Source organism: Pinus tabuliformis, chromosome 9 (genome assembly GCF_031772625.1).
Source record: "Pinus tabuliformis cultivar Carrire ecotype Pingquan chromosome 9, CPIR1, whole genome shotgun sequence".
NCBI classification, from domain to species: Eukaryota; Viridiplantae; Streptophyta; class Pinopsida; order Pinales; family Pinaceae; genus Pinus; species Pinus tabuliformis.
In genome coordinates this window covers 931544483-931559908 of record NC_142307.1, presented here as the reverse complement: position 1 = coordinate 931559908, position 15426 = coordinate 931544483, and the positions used below count along the sequence as shown (strand labels likewise).

Sequence of the window (15426 nt, the reverse complement as noted above, 5' to 3'; positions counted from 1 at the left end):
GGGGGTGCGAGACAGAGCCATCTCATCCCACACATTAGCAAGAGAGCGTTGCGAAACCATTGTTAGTAGGGGCTCTAACATCCATGGAAAATTTTAGGGGCGAATGTTCGCCGTTAGGCGAAATTAAGGGGTTTTAAATTTTTAGTGGGCGAATATTTTGTATCATAGTACATTTTTACAAATCGCCTCAAATAGCCCACCTTATTTTATGGGAGAGGGTAAAAAAATGTAAATTTAGCTCTTGAAATTAGGAGTTACAACCTTCCATTCGCCCTAATTTTCAAGAATAGGTTTTATTTAAGTGAATTCTATGAGCCAAATACCATATTTATAAAAGAGGTATGCTAAATTAATAAAAATATAAATAAATGAGATTTATGGTAAATAAATAAAACATTTTTGTATATTTACTCCATAAGTCACCTTATATACATGCAAGGGTGTAAACAAATAAAAATATAAATAAAGTGGAGGTATGGTAAATAAATAAAACATCTTTTTATACTTACTCAAAGGGTATGGTAAATAAATAAAAATATAAATAAACTCAACGTATGGTAAATAAATAAAACCTCTTTTTATATTTAGTCCATAACCCTCTTTCTATTTATGAAGGCTTAAAAAAGAGGTTTTATTTAAGTGAATCCTATGGGCCAAATACCATATTTGTAAAAGAGGTATGGTAAATTAATAAGAATATAAATAAACGAGAGGTATGGTAAACAAATAAAACAATTTTTTATATTTACTCCGTTATATTTAGGTGAAACCTATGGGCAAAATACTATGGGCCAAATACCATGGGCTAGATTATTATTAATACCATGCAAAAAAACATTATTAACCCTAATATTAGTATTAATAAAAATAAAAATGGCACATGGTATTGACCCATGGTATTCACGTGGAATGTAGCCTATTTAAATGGGGGAATTAAACCAGCATAGATCCATTTTTACTCTGGATCTACTAAGCCCCAAGAGGGATCAAATATCGTGATATGCAAACTAGCATAGAGTGAAATAATATTTGATCCCTTTGGGGGATGTTGTAATTTAATGTATGTTAAACATTTTAACTTGGTTAAAATAAAAAATAAAATAAAAATCAATTATTAATTTTACTAATTTTTATAAATTACTAATAGTAATTTTTAAGCTCCATGTTTATGATAACCCATGGTATTGATCCATGGTATTCATGTGAGCATAGACTATTTAAAGGGGAAATTCTATCATCTTAGATCCATATTAATTCTGGGTCTACCAAGTGCTCAGAGGGATAAATAGATTTCATCCCCCTAAGAGTGGTAGATGTGGAGTTAAGATGGATATAGGTTGGTTTTTATGATAATAAAGATATTAAATAGGATTAGGAAATTATATTGTAAAAACATCTTAAGGTGAATGGTTAAAGCCACTCACTTCACAAAATTTAGTAAAAAATACCAGTATCTCCATTAATATTGGTTTTTAACTTTTTTCTGATTTAACAAAAAAAATTCAAAACAATGAAACCTTATCACTCTTTCTGCATCACCCTCTCAGAAGATTTCTCACCATTTTTCAAACATCTCAATATGATATCTTCATGAAAAAGTTTAGATATTGATGTTGGATTAGTTGTTTGAAAAATAAGTTGGTTTGTACAACCTTTCATCTTCTGTGCTATTCTTAGTTTGTCCTAATGATCTGTAGGGGTTGGAGCCACTGCACCATATTTTCCTAAAAGGTGGAGATTGTTCACCAAAAAGGAAATTAATCTACATGTTACATCGCTGTTAAAAAATGCGAGACCTATGAGGGTAGTGAATTATGGTAATAAGCAATTTAGATTGGGAGAGACATAATTAAATTTTATTAATTAATTGAAGATTTCCAATTAAAATAATAATAAATCTACATTTATATATTCATATATTGATTGAAAGGATTCTCACAATGATCACTTCTTTCAATTAGATCCCCTTCAAGCCTTTGGGATACCTAATACTTTCTTATATAATATAGTTGGGGCTTGCTACTTGTTGGCGTGTTAGAGTAAACAAACTTGATGTGTTCTTTTTTTATCTCGCAATTGGAGTCTATGGAATAAGAAAGAAATTTGATAACTTGAAAAAAGTGGTAGCTTGAGAAAAGTTGTAGAGAAAAGATTAATCTCTCCTACCTTGACATAACTCGTTGTCAATATCAACACCTACAAGAACTTTGTTGTGGAATATTATCAAAACTAATAGAAGGATATGAAAGAGTGTATTGTAAGAACCTTGACAGCTACGACCACTAAAACTTGGAACATTGTTTGTAGGAAGAGAAAATTATGTTTTTTTTTTTCCAAACATGTATGTTAGTATGTTACAGTTTAATGAATATGTTTTCTTATTATCATATATGGTTTCATATTTTAACAAAACATTCACCAAGACTTCACAATGTTTTATTATTCAGTAAAAGATTTGCCAAGATCTTACAAGATTTTATAATTAAGTGAAAGATTCTCCATCACTGTACAAGATAATATAATTTGGTGAGAGATTCACCAAAAAAATTATATATACATATTATATTATTGATAAAATCGCCTCCCATTTTTCCTATGTATCATGGGGATTAACCCATTTATTATACATATAAATTTAGGGTGGTTCTTAAAATTTTCCTTGCTAACATCTTCGTATTTATGACAGGCTGAAGGATAATTGCGGAGGGCGACGCTAGAAGAGTCCAAATCTGGTACCCTTCTAAAGGCTCGTCTGAAAAATCCATAAATTCCTTGTCCATGAAAACTGTGAGAAAAAAATGAAAAAAACTTGTTGTAGAATGTGGGGAGTGGAAAGAAAAATGCATACCAAACAACAGGCCAGGGCTGGAAGCCTATGGTTTTAGTCCATCAAACCTAATCGTTTCCATATTTAGAAAACCCCCAAGGAATCAATGCAAGTTCCAACCTTCAAATTATTCCATCACAATGGTTGCTTGCATTTCAAAAGTTTGAAACACCATCAAGCAGTAAATTTATTTATGTGTTCAAAAATGCAATTTAAACAACAAAAAATTACAATCTCGCCAAGAATTGTATCATTGAATTTTGATGAAAAAGGCAAATTTGTAAAACAATTAGATTGTACTGGGAAACAAATAATATAAAATAAAACTAAAATAATAAAAAGTTCAAGAAAAAGAATGCACAATATGATAATAAATTTAATATAATTATTGTTTCCAAGAACAAAAGGTTCAAATCCCCTTGATTCACCTGTGCTTGCAAAAAATGCATATGTAAGCACCTAGATGCTATAATAGCAAGGGAAAGCTTGATATAATAGCAACAGAAAACATGAAAGTTTCTTTTATTATTTATTGACCACACAATCCCTGATAAAAATTATCCTCTACTTGCTAGTTGCATAACAAATCTTACTTTAATCATGGCTATATAATGAAGATGCCACAAGATTATTCTTAGTGAAGTTCAATTGTTCTACATTTTACAATCCTTGGTGAGATCACTACTTTTTATTACTTGAAATGTATAAAAAGGTTTAGAACCTTGAAAAACTGTTGGGGTAATGAATATGTACAAATTTAGCAACTCAAATCCACCATTTCAACAACTTTTTACCACTTTTTTTTGGGTGGTAATTGGTGAATCGAATAACTTTTGGGCAAAGACCCATGATCGAATCACAACGACTGCCACTATTCACCTCAATATCAAGATATTCAAATTTTCCCACCCCTTCGAGCTTATATGAATTACTCATCACAATTTTCAACTCGTTTAAATTTTTTCCATACAGGTTAACACGTCTCTAGAGAATAGAACCCATGTAGAGGGGGAGTTAAACCTGCTAGCTATCACTCGAACTATTATCTTTCCACAACAAATTTTCACCACATTTAAGACAAAATTCATTAAATAAATGTTCACCAAAAAAGAATATATAGAATGTATAGACTATGTATTATTCTTACTTTATCATGTATTATTTTGCTTAAATCAATTGAACATAATCATAAAATATTTTAATTAGCATATATTTTGAAATAATAATTTAATATTATTAATGGGGCAATTCAATTAACATCTTGTTATGAAGTATTATGTAAACTATGAAATTCAAAGTTCAAATCCCATAAATCAAACCAACTTAAAATAAATAAATATTAATTTAATTCCAAAACGAGTTGTCTTTAGTGTGACTTTTTGGAAGTTTTTTCTGTCTAATTTCTCTAAATCCGATAGGAATTTATTGAAATCACAAGCTTGATGGGTAACTCATGCACAATCAAAATGCCCTAGAATTTTTCAAGGTGTTGAATCCATATATGGTAAAAAAAACCAATTTAAATAACACAAATCAAGATTTCCCCTCAAATTTTTGCACCTAAAAATCCAAAAAAATCACACTAAAAACAACTCCATTTCAAAATCATAACCAAATTAAAAATTAAATTAACATATAAAACTTATCTTTATTTTTTCGAGGTTAAAAACCTATCCAATTGTAATTAATGTGGAATTAACCATACAAGGACCTTGTATCCCACCAAATGTGGAATTGACTTTGAGTAACTATCCCAAGGACTTTGTATGCCACCAAAGGGTTTGACTTTGGACGTAAGGTAGTGAATGATATAAAAGTAACGAGTGTCCAAAAGTTTAAACCAAGAGAAGTGTTTCTGGAGTTCGATTCCCGGCCTTCAAAAAAGGAAAACATGAGAAGTTATATATGGGCACGTTGCCCGATAACTTTGCGAACTTCAAAGCATTCGTCTGTACATGTCCACACCCACGTGGAGTAAACGAGAAGGAAGGCAGTTCCAAGACGTGTAACAAGATTCCCTTCCAACCATTTTCCATCTGCAAACCAGTATTTTGCCTTGCCGGTGCTCAATGCTTAGTGAAATAATTTGATTCCATTCCATGGTTTTACAAAATCCCATGAAAGGAATGAATTGCACACGGCCCTCCTCTTCGTGTTTCATCCCAATCCCCCATTTCTGCAATGGCAGGAAGAGGTGCCCGATCACACCAAAGCGGACAACAACAGGACGATGATGAAAACGAAGAAGAAGCAGCAACAGGAGGAAGAGGGGTTCGAGCTCTGGTCGTAGGTAACTACTGCCACGACCTCATCAGGCTGCACGCAGGGCGCGAGGTCGAGTCCCTGGGTGGCTCTGTCTCCTATGTCACAAACATTCTCGATGCCCTCGGTCTTCACTCCACCGTTATCTCCAAGGTCGGCTCTGATTTCTCTTATGCCTCCGCGACGGCATCCCACCCGCCCAGTGTCGTCCACGCCGCCAAAACCACGCGGTTTTACGCCGACTTTACCGCCGGTAGCGACCGTGTGCTTCGCGTCGTCGACAGCTGCGATCCAATTCACCCCTCCGACATACCCTCCGATTCGACGGAACATGCCATTGGCCTAGCGGTAGGAGTAGCGCGGGAGATACTGCCAGAGACCCTGCAGCGGATGGGCGAGGTTTCGAAACTCGTCATGGTCGACATACAGGCCTTGATACGCACCATCGATCCTGTGGACGGCACCGTCGGGTTGCGGAATCTCTGTGAAACTGATTTTTATGATTTCCTTGAAGAAATTTCGTTTCTGAAGGCGTCCACCCAGGAGGCCGCGTATCTCAATGTCGAAGAAGTCCGACTGAGGACGTGCGTGATCATTACGCAGGGGAAGGACGGGTGCAGAGTCTACGAGCGGCACCGGGATTTTCATGTCCCCACCTTTCCGGCGCAGGAAGTCGACCCCACGGGCGCCGGAGACAGCTTTCTGGCGGGATTCTCTGCCGGGCTGATGCGTGGATTGTCGGTGGAGGATGCCGCGCTCGTCGGAAATTATTTTGGGGCTGTTACCGTTGGGCAGATTGGCGTTCCTCGCTTCAACGACGAGCATTTGCAGGTTTTATTCTCGCCTTTCTGTTATTTTATCCAATTTTCCTTTTCGAAAAAAATTTAGTAGGTTATTGGTTTTATTCCCTTTTTTTGATCGATTATTTTTCAGAGACCGTCATATTGAATGATATTGTAATGAAGGTAAAATTGGTGATTCGGTTACGCAATGATAATAACAGATAATCTTAGCCTTTAATAACTTGTTTAACTCTTTCAGGCCAAATAGTAGGATGAATTTTACTTTACTATTGTACAAAAAATAAAAAGTGGGCAAATTCGTTTGAAAATCAGTGTTTAATTGGTGATTCTGTTACGCAAGGATAATAACAGATAATCTTACCCTTTTACTCTTTGAGGCTTAAGATTAGTTCTGCACAGGCTTGACAACCCTTTTAATTGGAAGGACATGTTCTATGATTTTAGTATCATAAGTCCATCCAAATGCATGTTTTTGTATAGTTTAAATTTGATGCCCAATGATTTTGATTAGTTCCTAAATTAGTCGCATCATATTGCATGGAGGAATTATTGATCTTACAATTGGTCAATCTCTTAAACTAATCGTCTAAATCATAATAATATTTCTCTAGACGAACAATAATTGACTTAGGAATAGCATTTGCCGTAGCCTATCTGTTATACGTTTTGACTTAGGAATAGCATTTGCTGTAGTCTATCCGTTATATGTTTTGGAGGTTTTTTTAGACATATTTTCAGTCTAATTTACCCAGAATTTGGCAGTGATTTGTTCGAATCACAAGTTTGAGTTATATGTTTTGGAGGTTTTTTTTGACATATTTTCCAGTCTAATTTACCCAGAATTTGGCAGGGATTTGTTTGAATCACAAGTTTGAGTTGTGGACTCTCTACAATTCAGTTTTTCAGGGTGCTAAATCTATATATGCAATAAAAAATCGATTTAAACAACAAAAAACAAGATTTGACCATCTTTTTGGCTGGATTCCAGCCATATACTCCAAAATCCATATACTCCAAAATGTATAATGATTAGACAATACCATATCATTTTCTCTCAGGTTGAACTTCTGGAGAAGAGTCATGAATTTCTTTGTCATACTCATTTTCATTAAATTTCTTTGTCATACAGCTTGAGTGGGCCTAATGGTTAAGAACATGTGTTTCCTCCTAAGATGTCACAGGTTCAAAACCAGAGGGGTAGAGTATGTATGCCTTCGGACGCGGAGGTGGGTCCCTTGTTCCACAAACAAGGGGGTCTCATACACTAATTTGGTGCATGGCTTGGTCGTGACCTTAAAATTGGATAATAATAATAATAATAATAATTAATGATGGATCCTTTAAAGATATCTTCTTGAGTGATAAAGGTTTAATATTTGATCATCATCATTGAAAACTAATTTGGAAACAACATTTTCTAACAAATCAACATCGAAGTTTTGGGAACGAGATTTCAAAACAATTTCAAAATTATCCAAATTATGTACTAGATTCGAGACCTCATGTTGATAATTCTTTAGGTGATTAAAAACACAATGAATAGAATTGCAAACTTGTTCAATATTATTAATAACCTATTTCTTTCAAATTCCTTACTTTTAGATCAATTGCTTTTTTGAGTCCTTGCAACAAAGCTTTGCACTCAACAACATTATTTGTACATTCAAATTTTAATCTACATGATAACAAGAATTTATTTCCATGAAAGTCTTGAAGTATGCAATCAACGCTTGCACCCTCACTAGTTTTGGAACCATTAAAGAATAACAACCATAAATTATTATCTACGTCATTATTTACAAAACTAGATTCTAGGTCTATACAATTTAAAGAAGAAATTTCCGTGCATTGAAGAACTTCATATTGCAATCCCGAATATACAAACGTTAAAGGATCAACTGGGAATTTTTAGAATATGAGTCGAAAGGATCAATAGTTGGCTAGAATGGAATTATTGAACATGATTGGTTCATTGGCGTCATTCAAATTAGTAACAATAAATTTCATGTGTGTTTCTCACATACAATTTTTATCTTATTTAGTTGTTCATTATATGGCAACCATAAATGTGATCCATTCAATTTCTTTGACCAATCTCTACTCAAAAGAAATCTATATGACTTTGGGATATCAACAATGGCAATAGCAATAGTTTGGTGAATTTTTGGGTTTGAAGCAAATTTATTTAATACATCTTTCACCTCCCCTGACACTTTGACATTAGATCTCCTGTGTTGTACAATTTGGGTGGTAGATTTCTGGGGTACCATATTCAATTTTATGTAAACTGAATATGGCATAACATTATATGAAGCCCCTGGGTCAAGTAGACCATTGTGAACATTTATATTTGAAATTTTAAAGGTTAAAAGAAAAGGTTGTGTATGGGAACTGGATTTATCTCCAATCAAGACTGCATTAATATTAACTTGCTTCTTAGAGAGAATTTTGGATATTTTTGACTTTATGTTTGTCCTATAGAAGTAAGTTGATTATTTGAGGTTGGTTTATCTATGGATGAATATTTCTTAGCAGTAGCAAGAATACCGGGTCTTGCTGAGGTTGAAGGGGGTTATTTGCATTTGTTTGAGCAATATTAATCTCTCAAATTCTTCCTCCTCATCATAAAAAATTCCAAATGAAGTACCCAAGTTACATTAATTGTTGATTCAAGCTCTCCCTTATCTTCTAGCTCCTTTTTATTAACCTTTGGTTTTTCTTCTTCTTTACTTTTAGTAAAGATTTTAAACATGTTGGTGCAAGGTGGACGAGTCTTCTCAAAATGTTTAGCATTGTGTGCTTTATAGAAATTGTCTTGAGCAAAACCCTAAAGTTGAAATTCTTTAGTGGGAGGTTGATTGGGAGGTGGAGTATTTCTCCCAAATGGAGGCCTATAAGGTCTCCTAAATGATGTGCCGTCTAGGGAAGTTTTTTTAAGATCTGTAATTTCATTTGACAATTTTTTAATAATTCTTTGGAGTCTCTCCATATCAGCAGAAGGCATAACAATAGCGTGGAATTCAATAATTAGATCCGTAGATGGTTTAAAATAAATGGTTTTTTTGTTCATTAATGTTAGAAGTATTTGATTAAAATCTTTAATCTTCTTTTTAAGATTCATCTTAATCCTAGATAATTCTAACACTAACATTTTTGGAGTTTTCTCTTCATTGGAAAAAGCAATTTCAGAGTTATCCTAGCTAGTAAATAACCCAGTGGGTAAAACAAAATACCAGGCCGATTCTTTCCCTTCAAATGTTGTATGGAAAAAGTTTGCAAACCATATTTTGGTGTTCCATCATCCATCTTCATAAGGTTTACAAGAAGCATAATTTGACTAATATGGTCCTCTGCAGATTGCTTATTATCAATGTCAAATTTAGGTAGCATTTTTTTTTATGCTTAGGCAAATCATGTTGAACTCTTGGAACCTCAACTACTCCTAAAGATGGCCATGGTCTTTCTTCTAGGATTATGTACCCCAGTCATATGTGCAGATGGAGGTTGTTTGGGAGCTCCTTGAGAAGAAGATGTCAAATGAGACCCAAAAAGATGGTAAGGAGGATTGCCTTGAGGTGATGGAGGTTTACCAAAAGCTAAAAGTATTCAATCTCAATTTTATCACTTTTCTGTCAATAATCTACCTAGTCAATGTTTGATTAGTCCTAGTAGATAAAGGAGAACCAATAGGATCCTTAATCTAAGTTCCTTTTCCTTTTGCAACTATAATATATTCAAATGGTTGTTGGCCAATTTTCTTACTCTGTGCTCCAGTTAAAACTCCAAGATGTTGGAATTGAGGAGGAATATCTAGAACAGGTTCCTCGATAACACTCTTATCATTCTTGTTCTAGAGATTGTATTGGGTTAAAAGATTCTGCTATGAAGGTTGCCTTCGTATTATCAGTGAAGCACCACCTGCATAAGACCTACGAGTACCTGCGGGTCTTGTCGGGTTCTATAGCGAGCTAGGTCACTCGCATAGAACAAACGCTTAAGACCCAGAATCGATGGGTATTTTATTAAACCTGGCTACTCGTATAAGACTCGCAGGTTTTCCATAAGACTTGTATCGGACCGTTATAAGAAACGTTGACCCTCAAAAGGCAATTTTTTATTTATTTTTCTTTTCTTTTTTGGAAATGAGGTGGAGGGAAAGGGAAATTGGAGGCAAGAGCACCTCTCTCCCTTCCATTTGTCATTCACTTGTCATTCGAGTGTTTGGCTAATTTCTATGAGTGTTGAGTGACTCCATTGCACAGTGAAGGAGCTCTTGGAGGAGGCTAAAGGAGGCTTGATAAGATTAAACCCAACTTCAAGTAGGCTTCACGAACCTTGTTTGAATGTTTTCCATGTAATTTTTTTTTTAAATTTTTTGTATTCAATTATTTTTTTTAGTTTGCAATTTTTTTTGGCCCCATGGCTGAGTTTCTTAGCCACACATCGACACCACAATTACAAGAATTCGCCATCAGAGTTTTGAGTCAACCCTGCGACGCTTCTTCTTGTGAGCACAATTGGTTAGTGTTTGAGCACATCCATAACAAAAAGAGAAACAAGTTGGAGCATGAGAGGTTGGAGAAGTTGGTTTTCATCTACTACAACCTTCGAATTCTCACAAAACAAGTGCAACCAAAGGATATAGATCCAATTTTATTGGATACTATTGATTTAGAGTCTAATTGGGTTGTGGAGGAGGAGTCCCCTGATTTGAGTTGGCTTGATGAAGAGACTGAGGATCTCTCTAGTTTGCCATCTCAAATGGAGACTCCAAATACACTTGCCTCACAGTTGTTTCAACCTTCCAATGTTAGCACTAGCTCCACGCGGGCTTGTTGTAGGCGTAGTCATCCATGAGTGATGAGACTCAAGATTGTTATGAGACAACATTTATCATTTATGACATATGTATTTGAATTTTGAACTTGCTGACATTTTTTATTTTAATTATGGAATCATGAGTCCTTTTCTTATTTAGTATCTAAATGTTTTGCTTACAAAAATCGAATATGTTATGTTCTACTTTTATAGATATGAGATGATGTTATGAATTATTGCATATATTTTGGTTTTTATAACTTACAAGGATTGGAATTGCCATTAATTTCTTTTTTGTGCTTAAAATTTACCATATTTTAACTTTTTTTGTATTTTGATGTGTCTTATACGGGTCATTCCTGAGTCTTATACGAGTCTACGAGTCAATAGCTAGACGAGTTTTATATGATTATGGGTCGTGCAACATTGGTAATTATGAAATTTGAGATTCTTTAGCACATATAGGGGATGTAGAAATTGAATCTAGTATATTTTGAGTGGACTAAGAAGCTTCACTAGCCAATGTTTCTACAAGTTATGGAGGTGATTTTGATCTAGATGAATGAGTTGACTTAAATTTGCAACACTTTGCCTACCATTCATTATCGAGGCCCTCCTTCTAGGTTACTTATGAAATCTTATGACTTTAACACTCATTTATCAGATCTTGTTATATAATTTTCTCATTCTACTCCTCACATCCCGCTTTAAAATACCGAAAAATAATTAATTTACTTCTCACCATTCCAAAACATAATAGAGTAGTCTATTGGTATAAAGTTTTGGTTAGTATTACCCTTTTCTTTTAAGCAATTTGTTTTTCTTGTAATTTTTGTTAATTGCTCCATTATAATTTGTGTTTTGGGTTGTTTCCTTGAAACACAAGTTCATACAAGAAAGTATGATGAAGAAGGGTAAGGGTAAGTAGGTCATATTTGAAGATGAAGACGAGGATAAAAATGCCAATTTGGCCTTCATCTTAGATACTTCACACAATACCAGGATGAAGAACCACACAAAATGGAGCAAGATTTATAATTACTTGAAGGAGGGAAATTTTGAAAATGAATATGAAGAGGAGGATAATTTTACATACCTTAGGAAGTTAGGCCTACACAAAATTATTGCTTCATCGACCATTCTCCCCTATTATGATATGGTATGATGGATCATTTCTCACACTGGAGTTAGAACTTGCACAATAATTAATTCTTCCCCACGAGTTGTTGGTTAATTTAGATCGGAGATGTCATGTATAAATTAGACCCCCCCGAGGAGAGTCTAAATAAACAATTCATAGACAAATTTGTAGACAAAGAGATGGCAGAGGATCAAACCCAATCTGAGTTGATTTGAGACTGGTGGTATGAATTTGAATCCTTTAAAATGAGTGCAGATAAATTATACCCCATTCAACATCTAAATGGCCTTATATTTTTCTTGCAGTAATGATATGTAGATTGTATGATCAAGGTAGTTGTCAACAATTCAAGTTAGAATGGGTCCCTCTCATTCACCAAAGTATTCAAAATGGGACCAAATTCAACCGACCTCATATTCTATCATCCGACTTATGGCAGGAAGTTAGAAGGTCAAAGTAAACCCTACTAGGGAAATGCCTAGGATTTTACATGTTAGCGTTTCTTGTAGATGCAGTTTGTTACATGATTCCCTTTCCATTGATGAATTGGTAGCGGGTCTCTTAATCATGTCCCAATACATGTATATTGCTCAAAACTATGGGCAGTCAATTGTAGAAACTACTTTTATGAAATTTGTGATAACTTTGCGATTCCTTTGCATATCTTACTAAGAAATCAATCGCTTCCCTAGATTTATTGAGGGTGCGATGGATGGAATTAAAGATATAAGGGATTGGTTTATTGATGAATACTTTTCTTATAATAGGGCTTATGGATGTGAGGTAGTTCCTCATCTACTTCCTAATTATTTACCTTATAGGTTGGTTCTCAGAGATATTGATCAAAACCATGTGCAATCAACTATAGAAACTACTTTTATGAAATTTGTGATAACTTCATGTTTCCTCTGCATATCTTACTAAATAATCAATCACCCCCTAGATTTACCGAGGATGCCATGGATGGAATTAAGGATATAGTAGATTGGTTTATTGATGAATAATTTTCTTAAATTAGGTTTTATGAATGTGAGGCAACTCTTCATATACTTCCTGAATATTTACTTGATAGGCTGGTTCTTAGAGAAATTGCTTATCAAACTTTGATTAACAATATTATTGCCACCTTGGCAAAAAATCAAATGAGGATTTGTCCAACTTTTCCTCTGCCAGTAGGAATTTACTCTTTGTTAAACACTGAACATGCTAAAAAGAACTTGAAGCCATTTGGCTAGCCCGAGAAAAATTGAAATGACATGACCCAAAAGTAATAGTGAAAAGGCATTGTTTTATAGTAAAAGCTAGACTTTATATTCATGAGCATTCTTATTTTGATATGGTTTTTTAAAGAGAAATTGCTTATCAAACTCTGATTAACAATATTATTGCCACCTTGGCAAAAAATCAAATGAGGATTTGTCCAACTTTTCCTCTGCCAGTAGGAATTTACTCTTTGTTAAACACTGAACATGCTAAAAAGAACTTGAAGCCATTTGGCTAGCCCGAGAAAAATTGAAATGACATGACCCAAAAGTAATAGTGAAAAGGCATTGTTTTATAGTAAAAGCTAGACTTTATATTCATGAGCATTCTTATTTTGATATGGTTTTTTAAAGAGCCCACAATTACGACGTTATTAATAAATGATTTGAAGAAATCAAAGATCGTCCAAATGCTTTTGATTTTTTGACCTTTCAACTTAACAAAACACATGTCTTCCTAAAAGAGAGAGTGAAAAACAAGGAGATATTGCGAGCTTTGTCACTTTGAGTTCTATCACTGCTCAAGAGAATAAGAGATAACAAAAGGTACTTCTTCTTAACCACACAAGTTGACCAACAAACCAAGGAAAAGAGTATAGGGAAAGACATTGAAGAATATAGTGAAAAAGAGGAGGAGCAAGGAGAAAAGGAATGGGAACAAGAGGAACAAGAACATAAATAAGAGCAAGACAAAGGCACATAGAATGTTAGTGAAGAGGAATAAGATGGGGATAAGGAATATGCTCGTAAGGATGTAAGCCTGGACACTCCTCCCAAAAACACTGAAACAAACACTGCAAGTACTCCTACTTAGGGCACTAGACCTAATTTACATCAGCTTCAACTATGGCTACACTAATTGATGCTAACTCAAGTAGTGTTCTTCCTAGTCAATATTTCACTACAACTATATACAAGACTGTTTGGAGCTTGTTGAAGATATTGTATTGCCCTTAAGTAGTTGTCTTTAGTGGCCAACAAAACAATTGTTAAAGGAAGGGGTATTAAACATCAAACATAATTCGAGGCATAATTCACATATTTTGAGGCATGTTCTACCTTTTGAGACATTTGAGTAAGGACACGTGGTTCGAGGCATGCTCTACCCTTGAGACATTTGAATAAGGACACTTGGTTCAAGGCGTGTTCTGCATATTTGATGTAGAGTCCTTTGCATTAGGAAGTGCCACCTAGCATCGTTGGCACGGTGGAAGCCCCTAAACAAAGAATTAATGCATACTCTAAAGTGTTAAATTGTAGCAAGAAAAGGCTTCACTTGTCTTTTGCCTTAGTCAAATGAAGAAATTTGAATTTCCACTTTAGTAGGATGAGTTAGCAAGTAGTTAGCAAGAGTGATATGGTCAAAGCAATCAGTTAAATCAGTCAATTCGAGTTGGTAGACTAGTAGTAGAGTTGTGTGTAAGTTGGTGGCTAAGATCTAGCTGTTTAGAAGTGTTATCTTTAGTGAAAGTCAATTATCTAAGCTCTAGTCTAGAATAGAGTTAGTATGAGTTCAATTGAGTAGTTGTAACTGTTGTTAACTCATTGAACTCTCAGTTAACTAGTCAATTTACTAAAAATAGCCCTAGTCATGCATGCAATTTGAATTTCCTAGTGATGTGGAGGGAAAAGGCACAATTGTAATTGTATTGTATACTATTTTGAGTGTACAGAGTTTGTGCATACATGTGCGTTTATTCTTTTGGGAAATGCGCATGAAAATAGGAGCTTTCATTATTCTTTAGAAGCAGGAATTGCGCAAGAAAATAGGAGGAACTAGGAGGCCTATTTTGGCTATGTATTGGATAGAGCAGAGTCAGGTGGAGATCAGAATCGCAGTGCAAATTGAGCTTCAAGCATTGAAGCAATCATTGTAATTGATCATTGTTCTCATCTAATATAATACAAATAGAGGAGCAATTTTTCCCAGTTGGGTTCCCCATTTAACAAAACTTTGTACATTTTGATTGAATGATTGCACATGTTTCTATTATCAATTTTCTTTCCACAGAATTTAGTAGAAGAAATTTGTGTCTATTGATTTCAGTGTGATTTCTTTAACAATTGCAAATTTTGAGTTATTTCTACAGAAAGAATTTGAAAGACGATGAGTGGCAAGTGGACTTATGCTAAAGGAACACTAAATGGGAGATCATTTGTACTTTGGAAGAGTAGCTATAGGGTTTGGAGAGGTCTCTAAGGAGAGTGATTAGAGGCCTTAAATCACCTAAAGAAATTCCTAGGGAGGTGCTCCCTATGTTGAAGGACACTCTTTATGGATTAAAATATTATTTTCACCTCTATACATTCTAG

The 15426-nt window shown here is 34.5% G+C and overlaps 1 protein-coding gene across 1 annotated transcript in view; it reads left to right on the top strand.

Moving 5' to 3' along the window:
* The first annotated feature begins 4717 nt into the window (after positions 1 to 4717).
* Positions 4718 to 15426, top strand: part of MIK (pfkB-like carbohydrate kinase family protein) — a 30734-nt gene continuing 20025 nt past the window's right edge. The window contains exon 1 of the mRNA XM_089445881.1: positions 4718 to 5920. Coding sequence (XP_089302007.1) covers positions 5009 to 5920 — 912 coding nt within the window. The 5' untranslated portion in view covers positions 4718 to 5008. The remainder of the gene's footprint in view (positions 5921 to 15426) is intronic.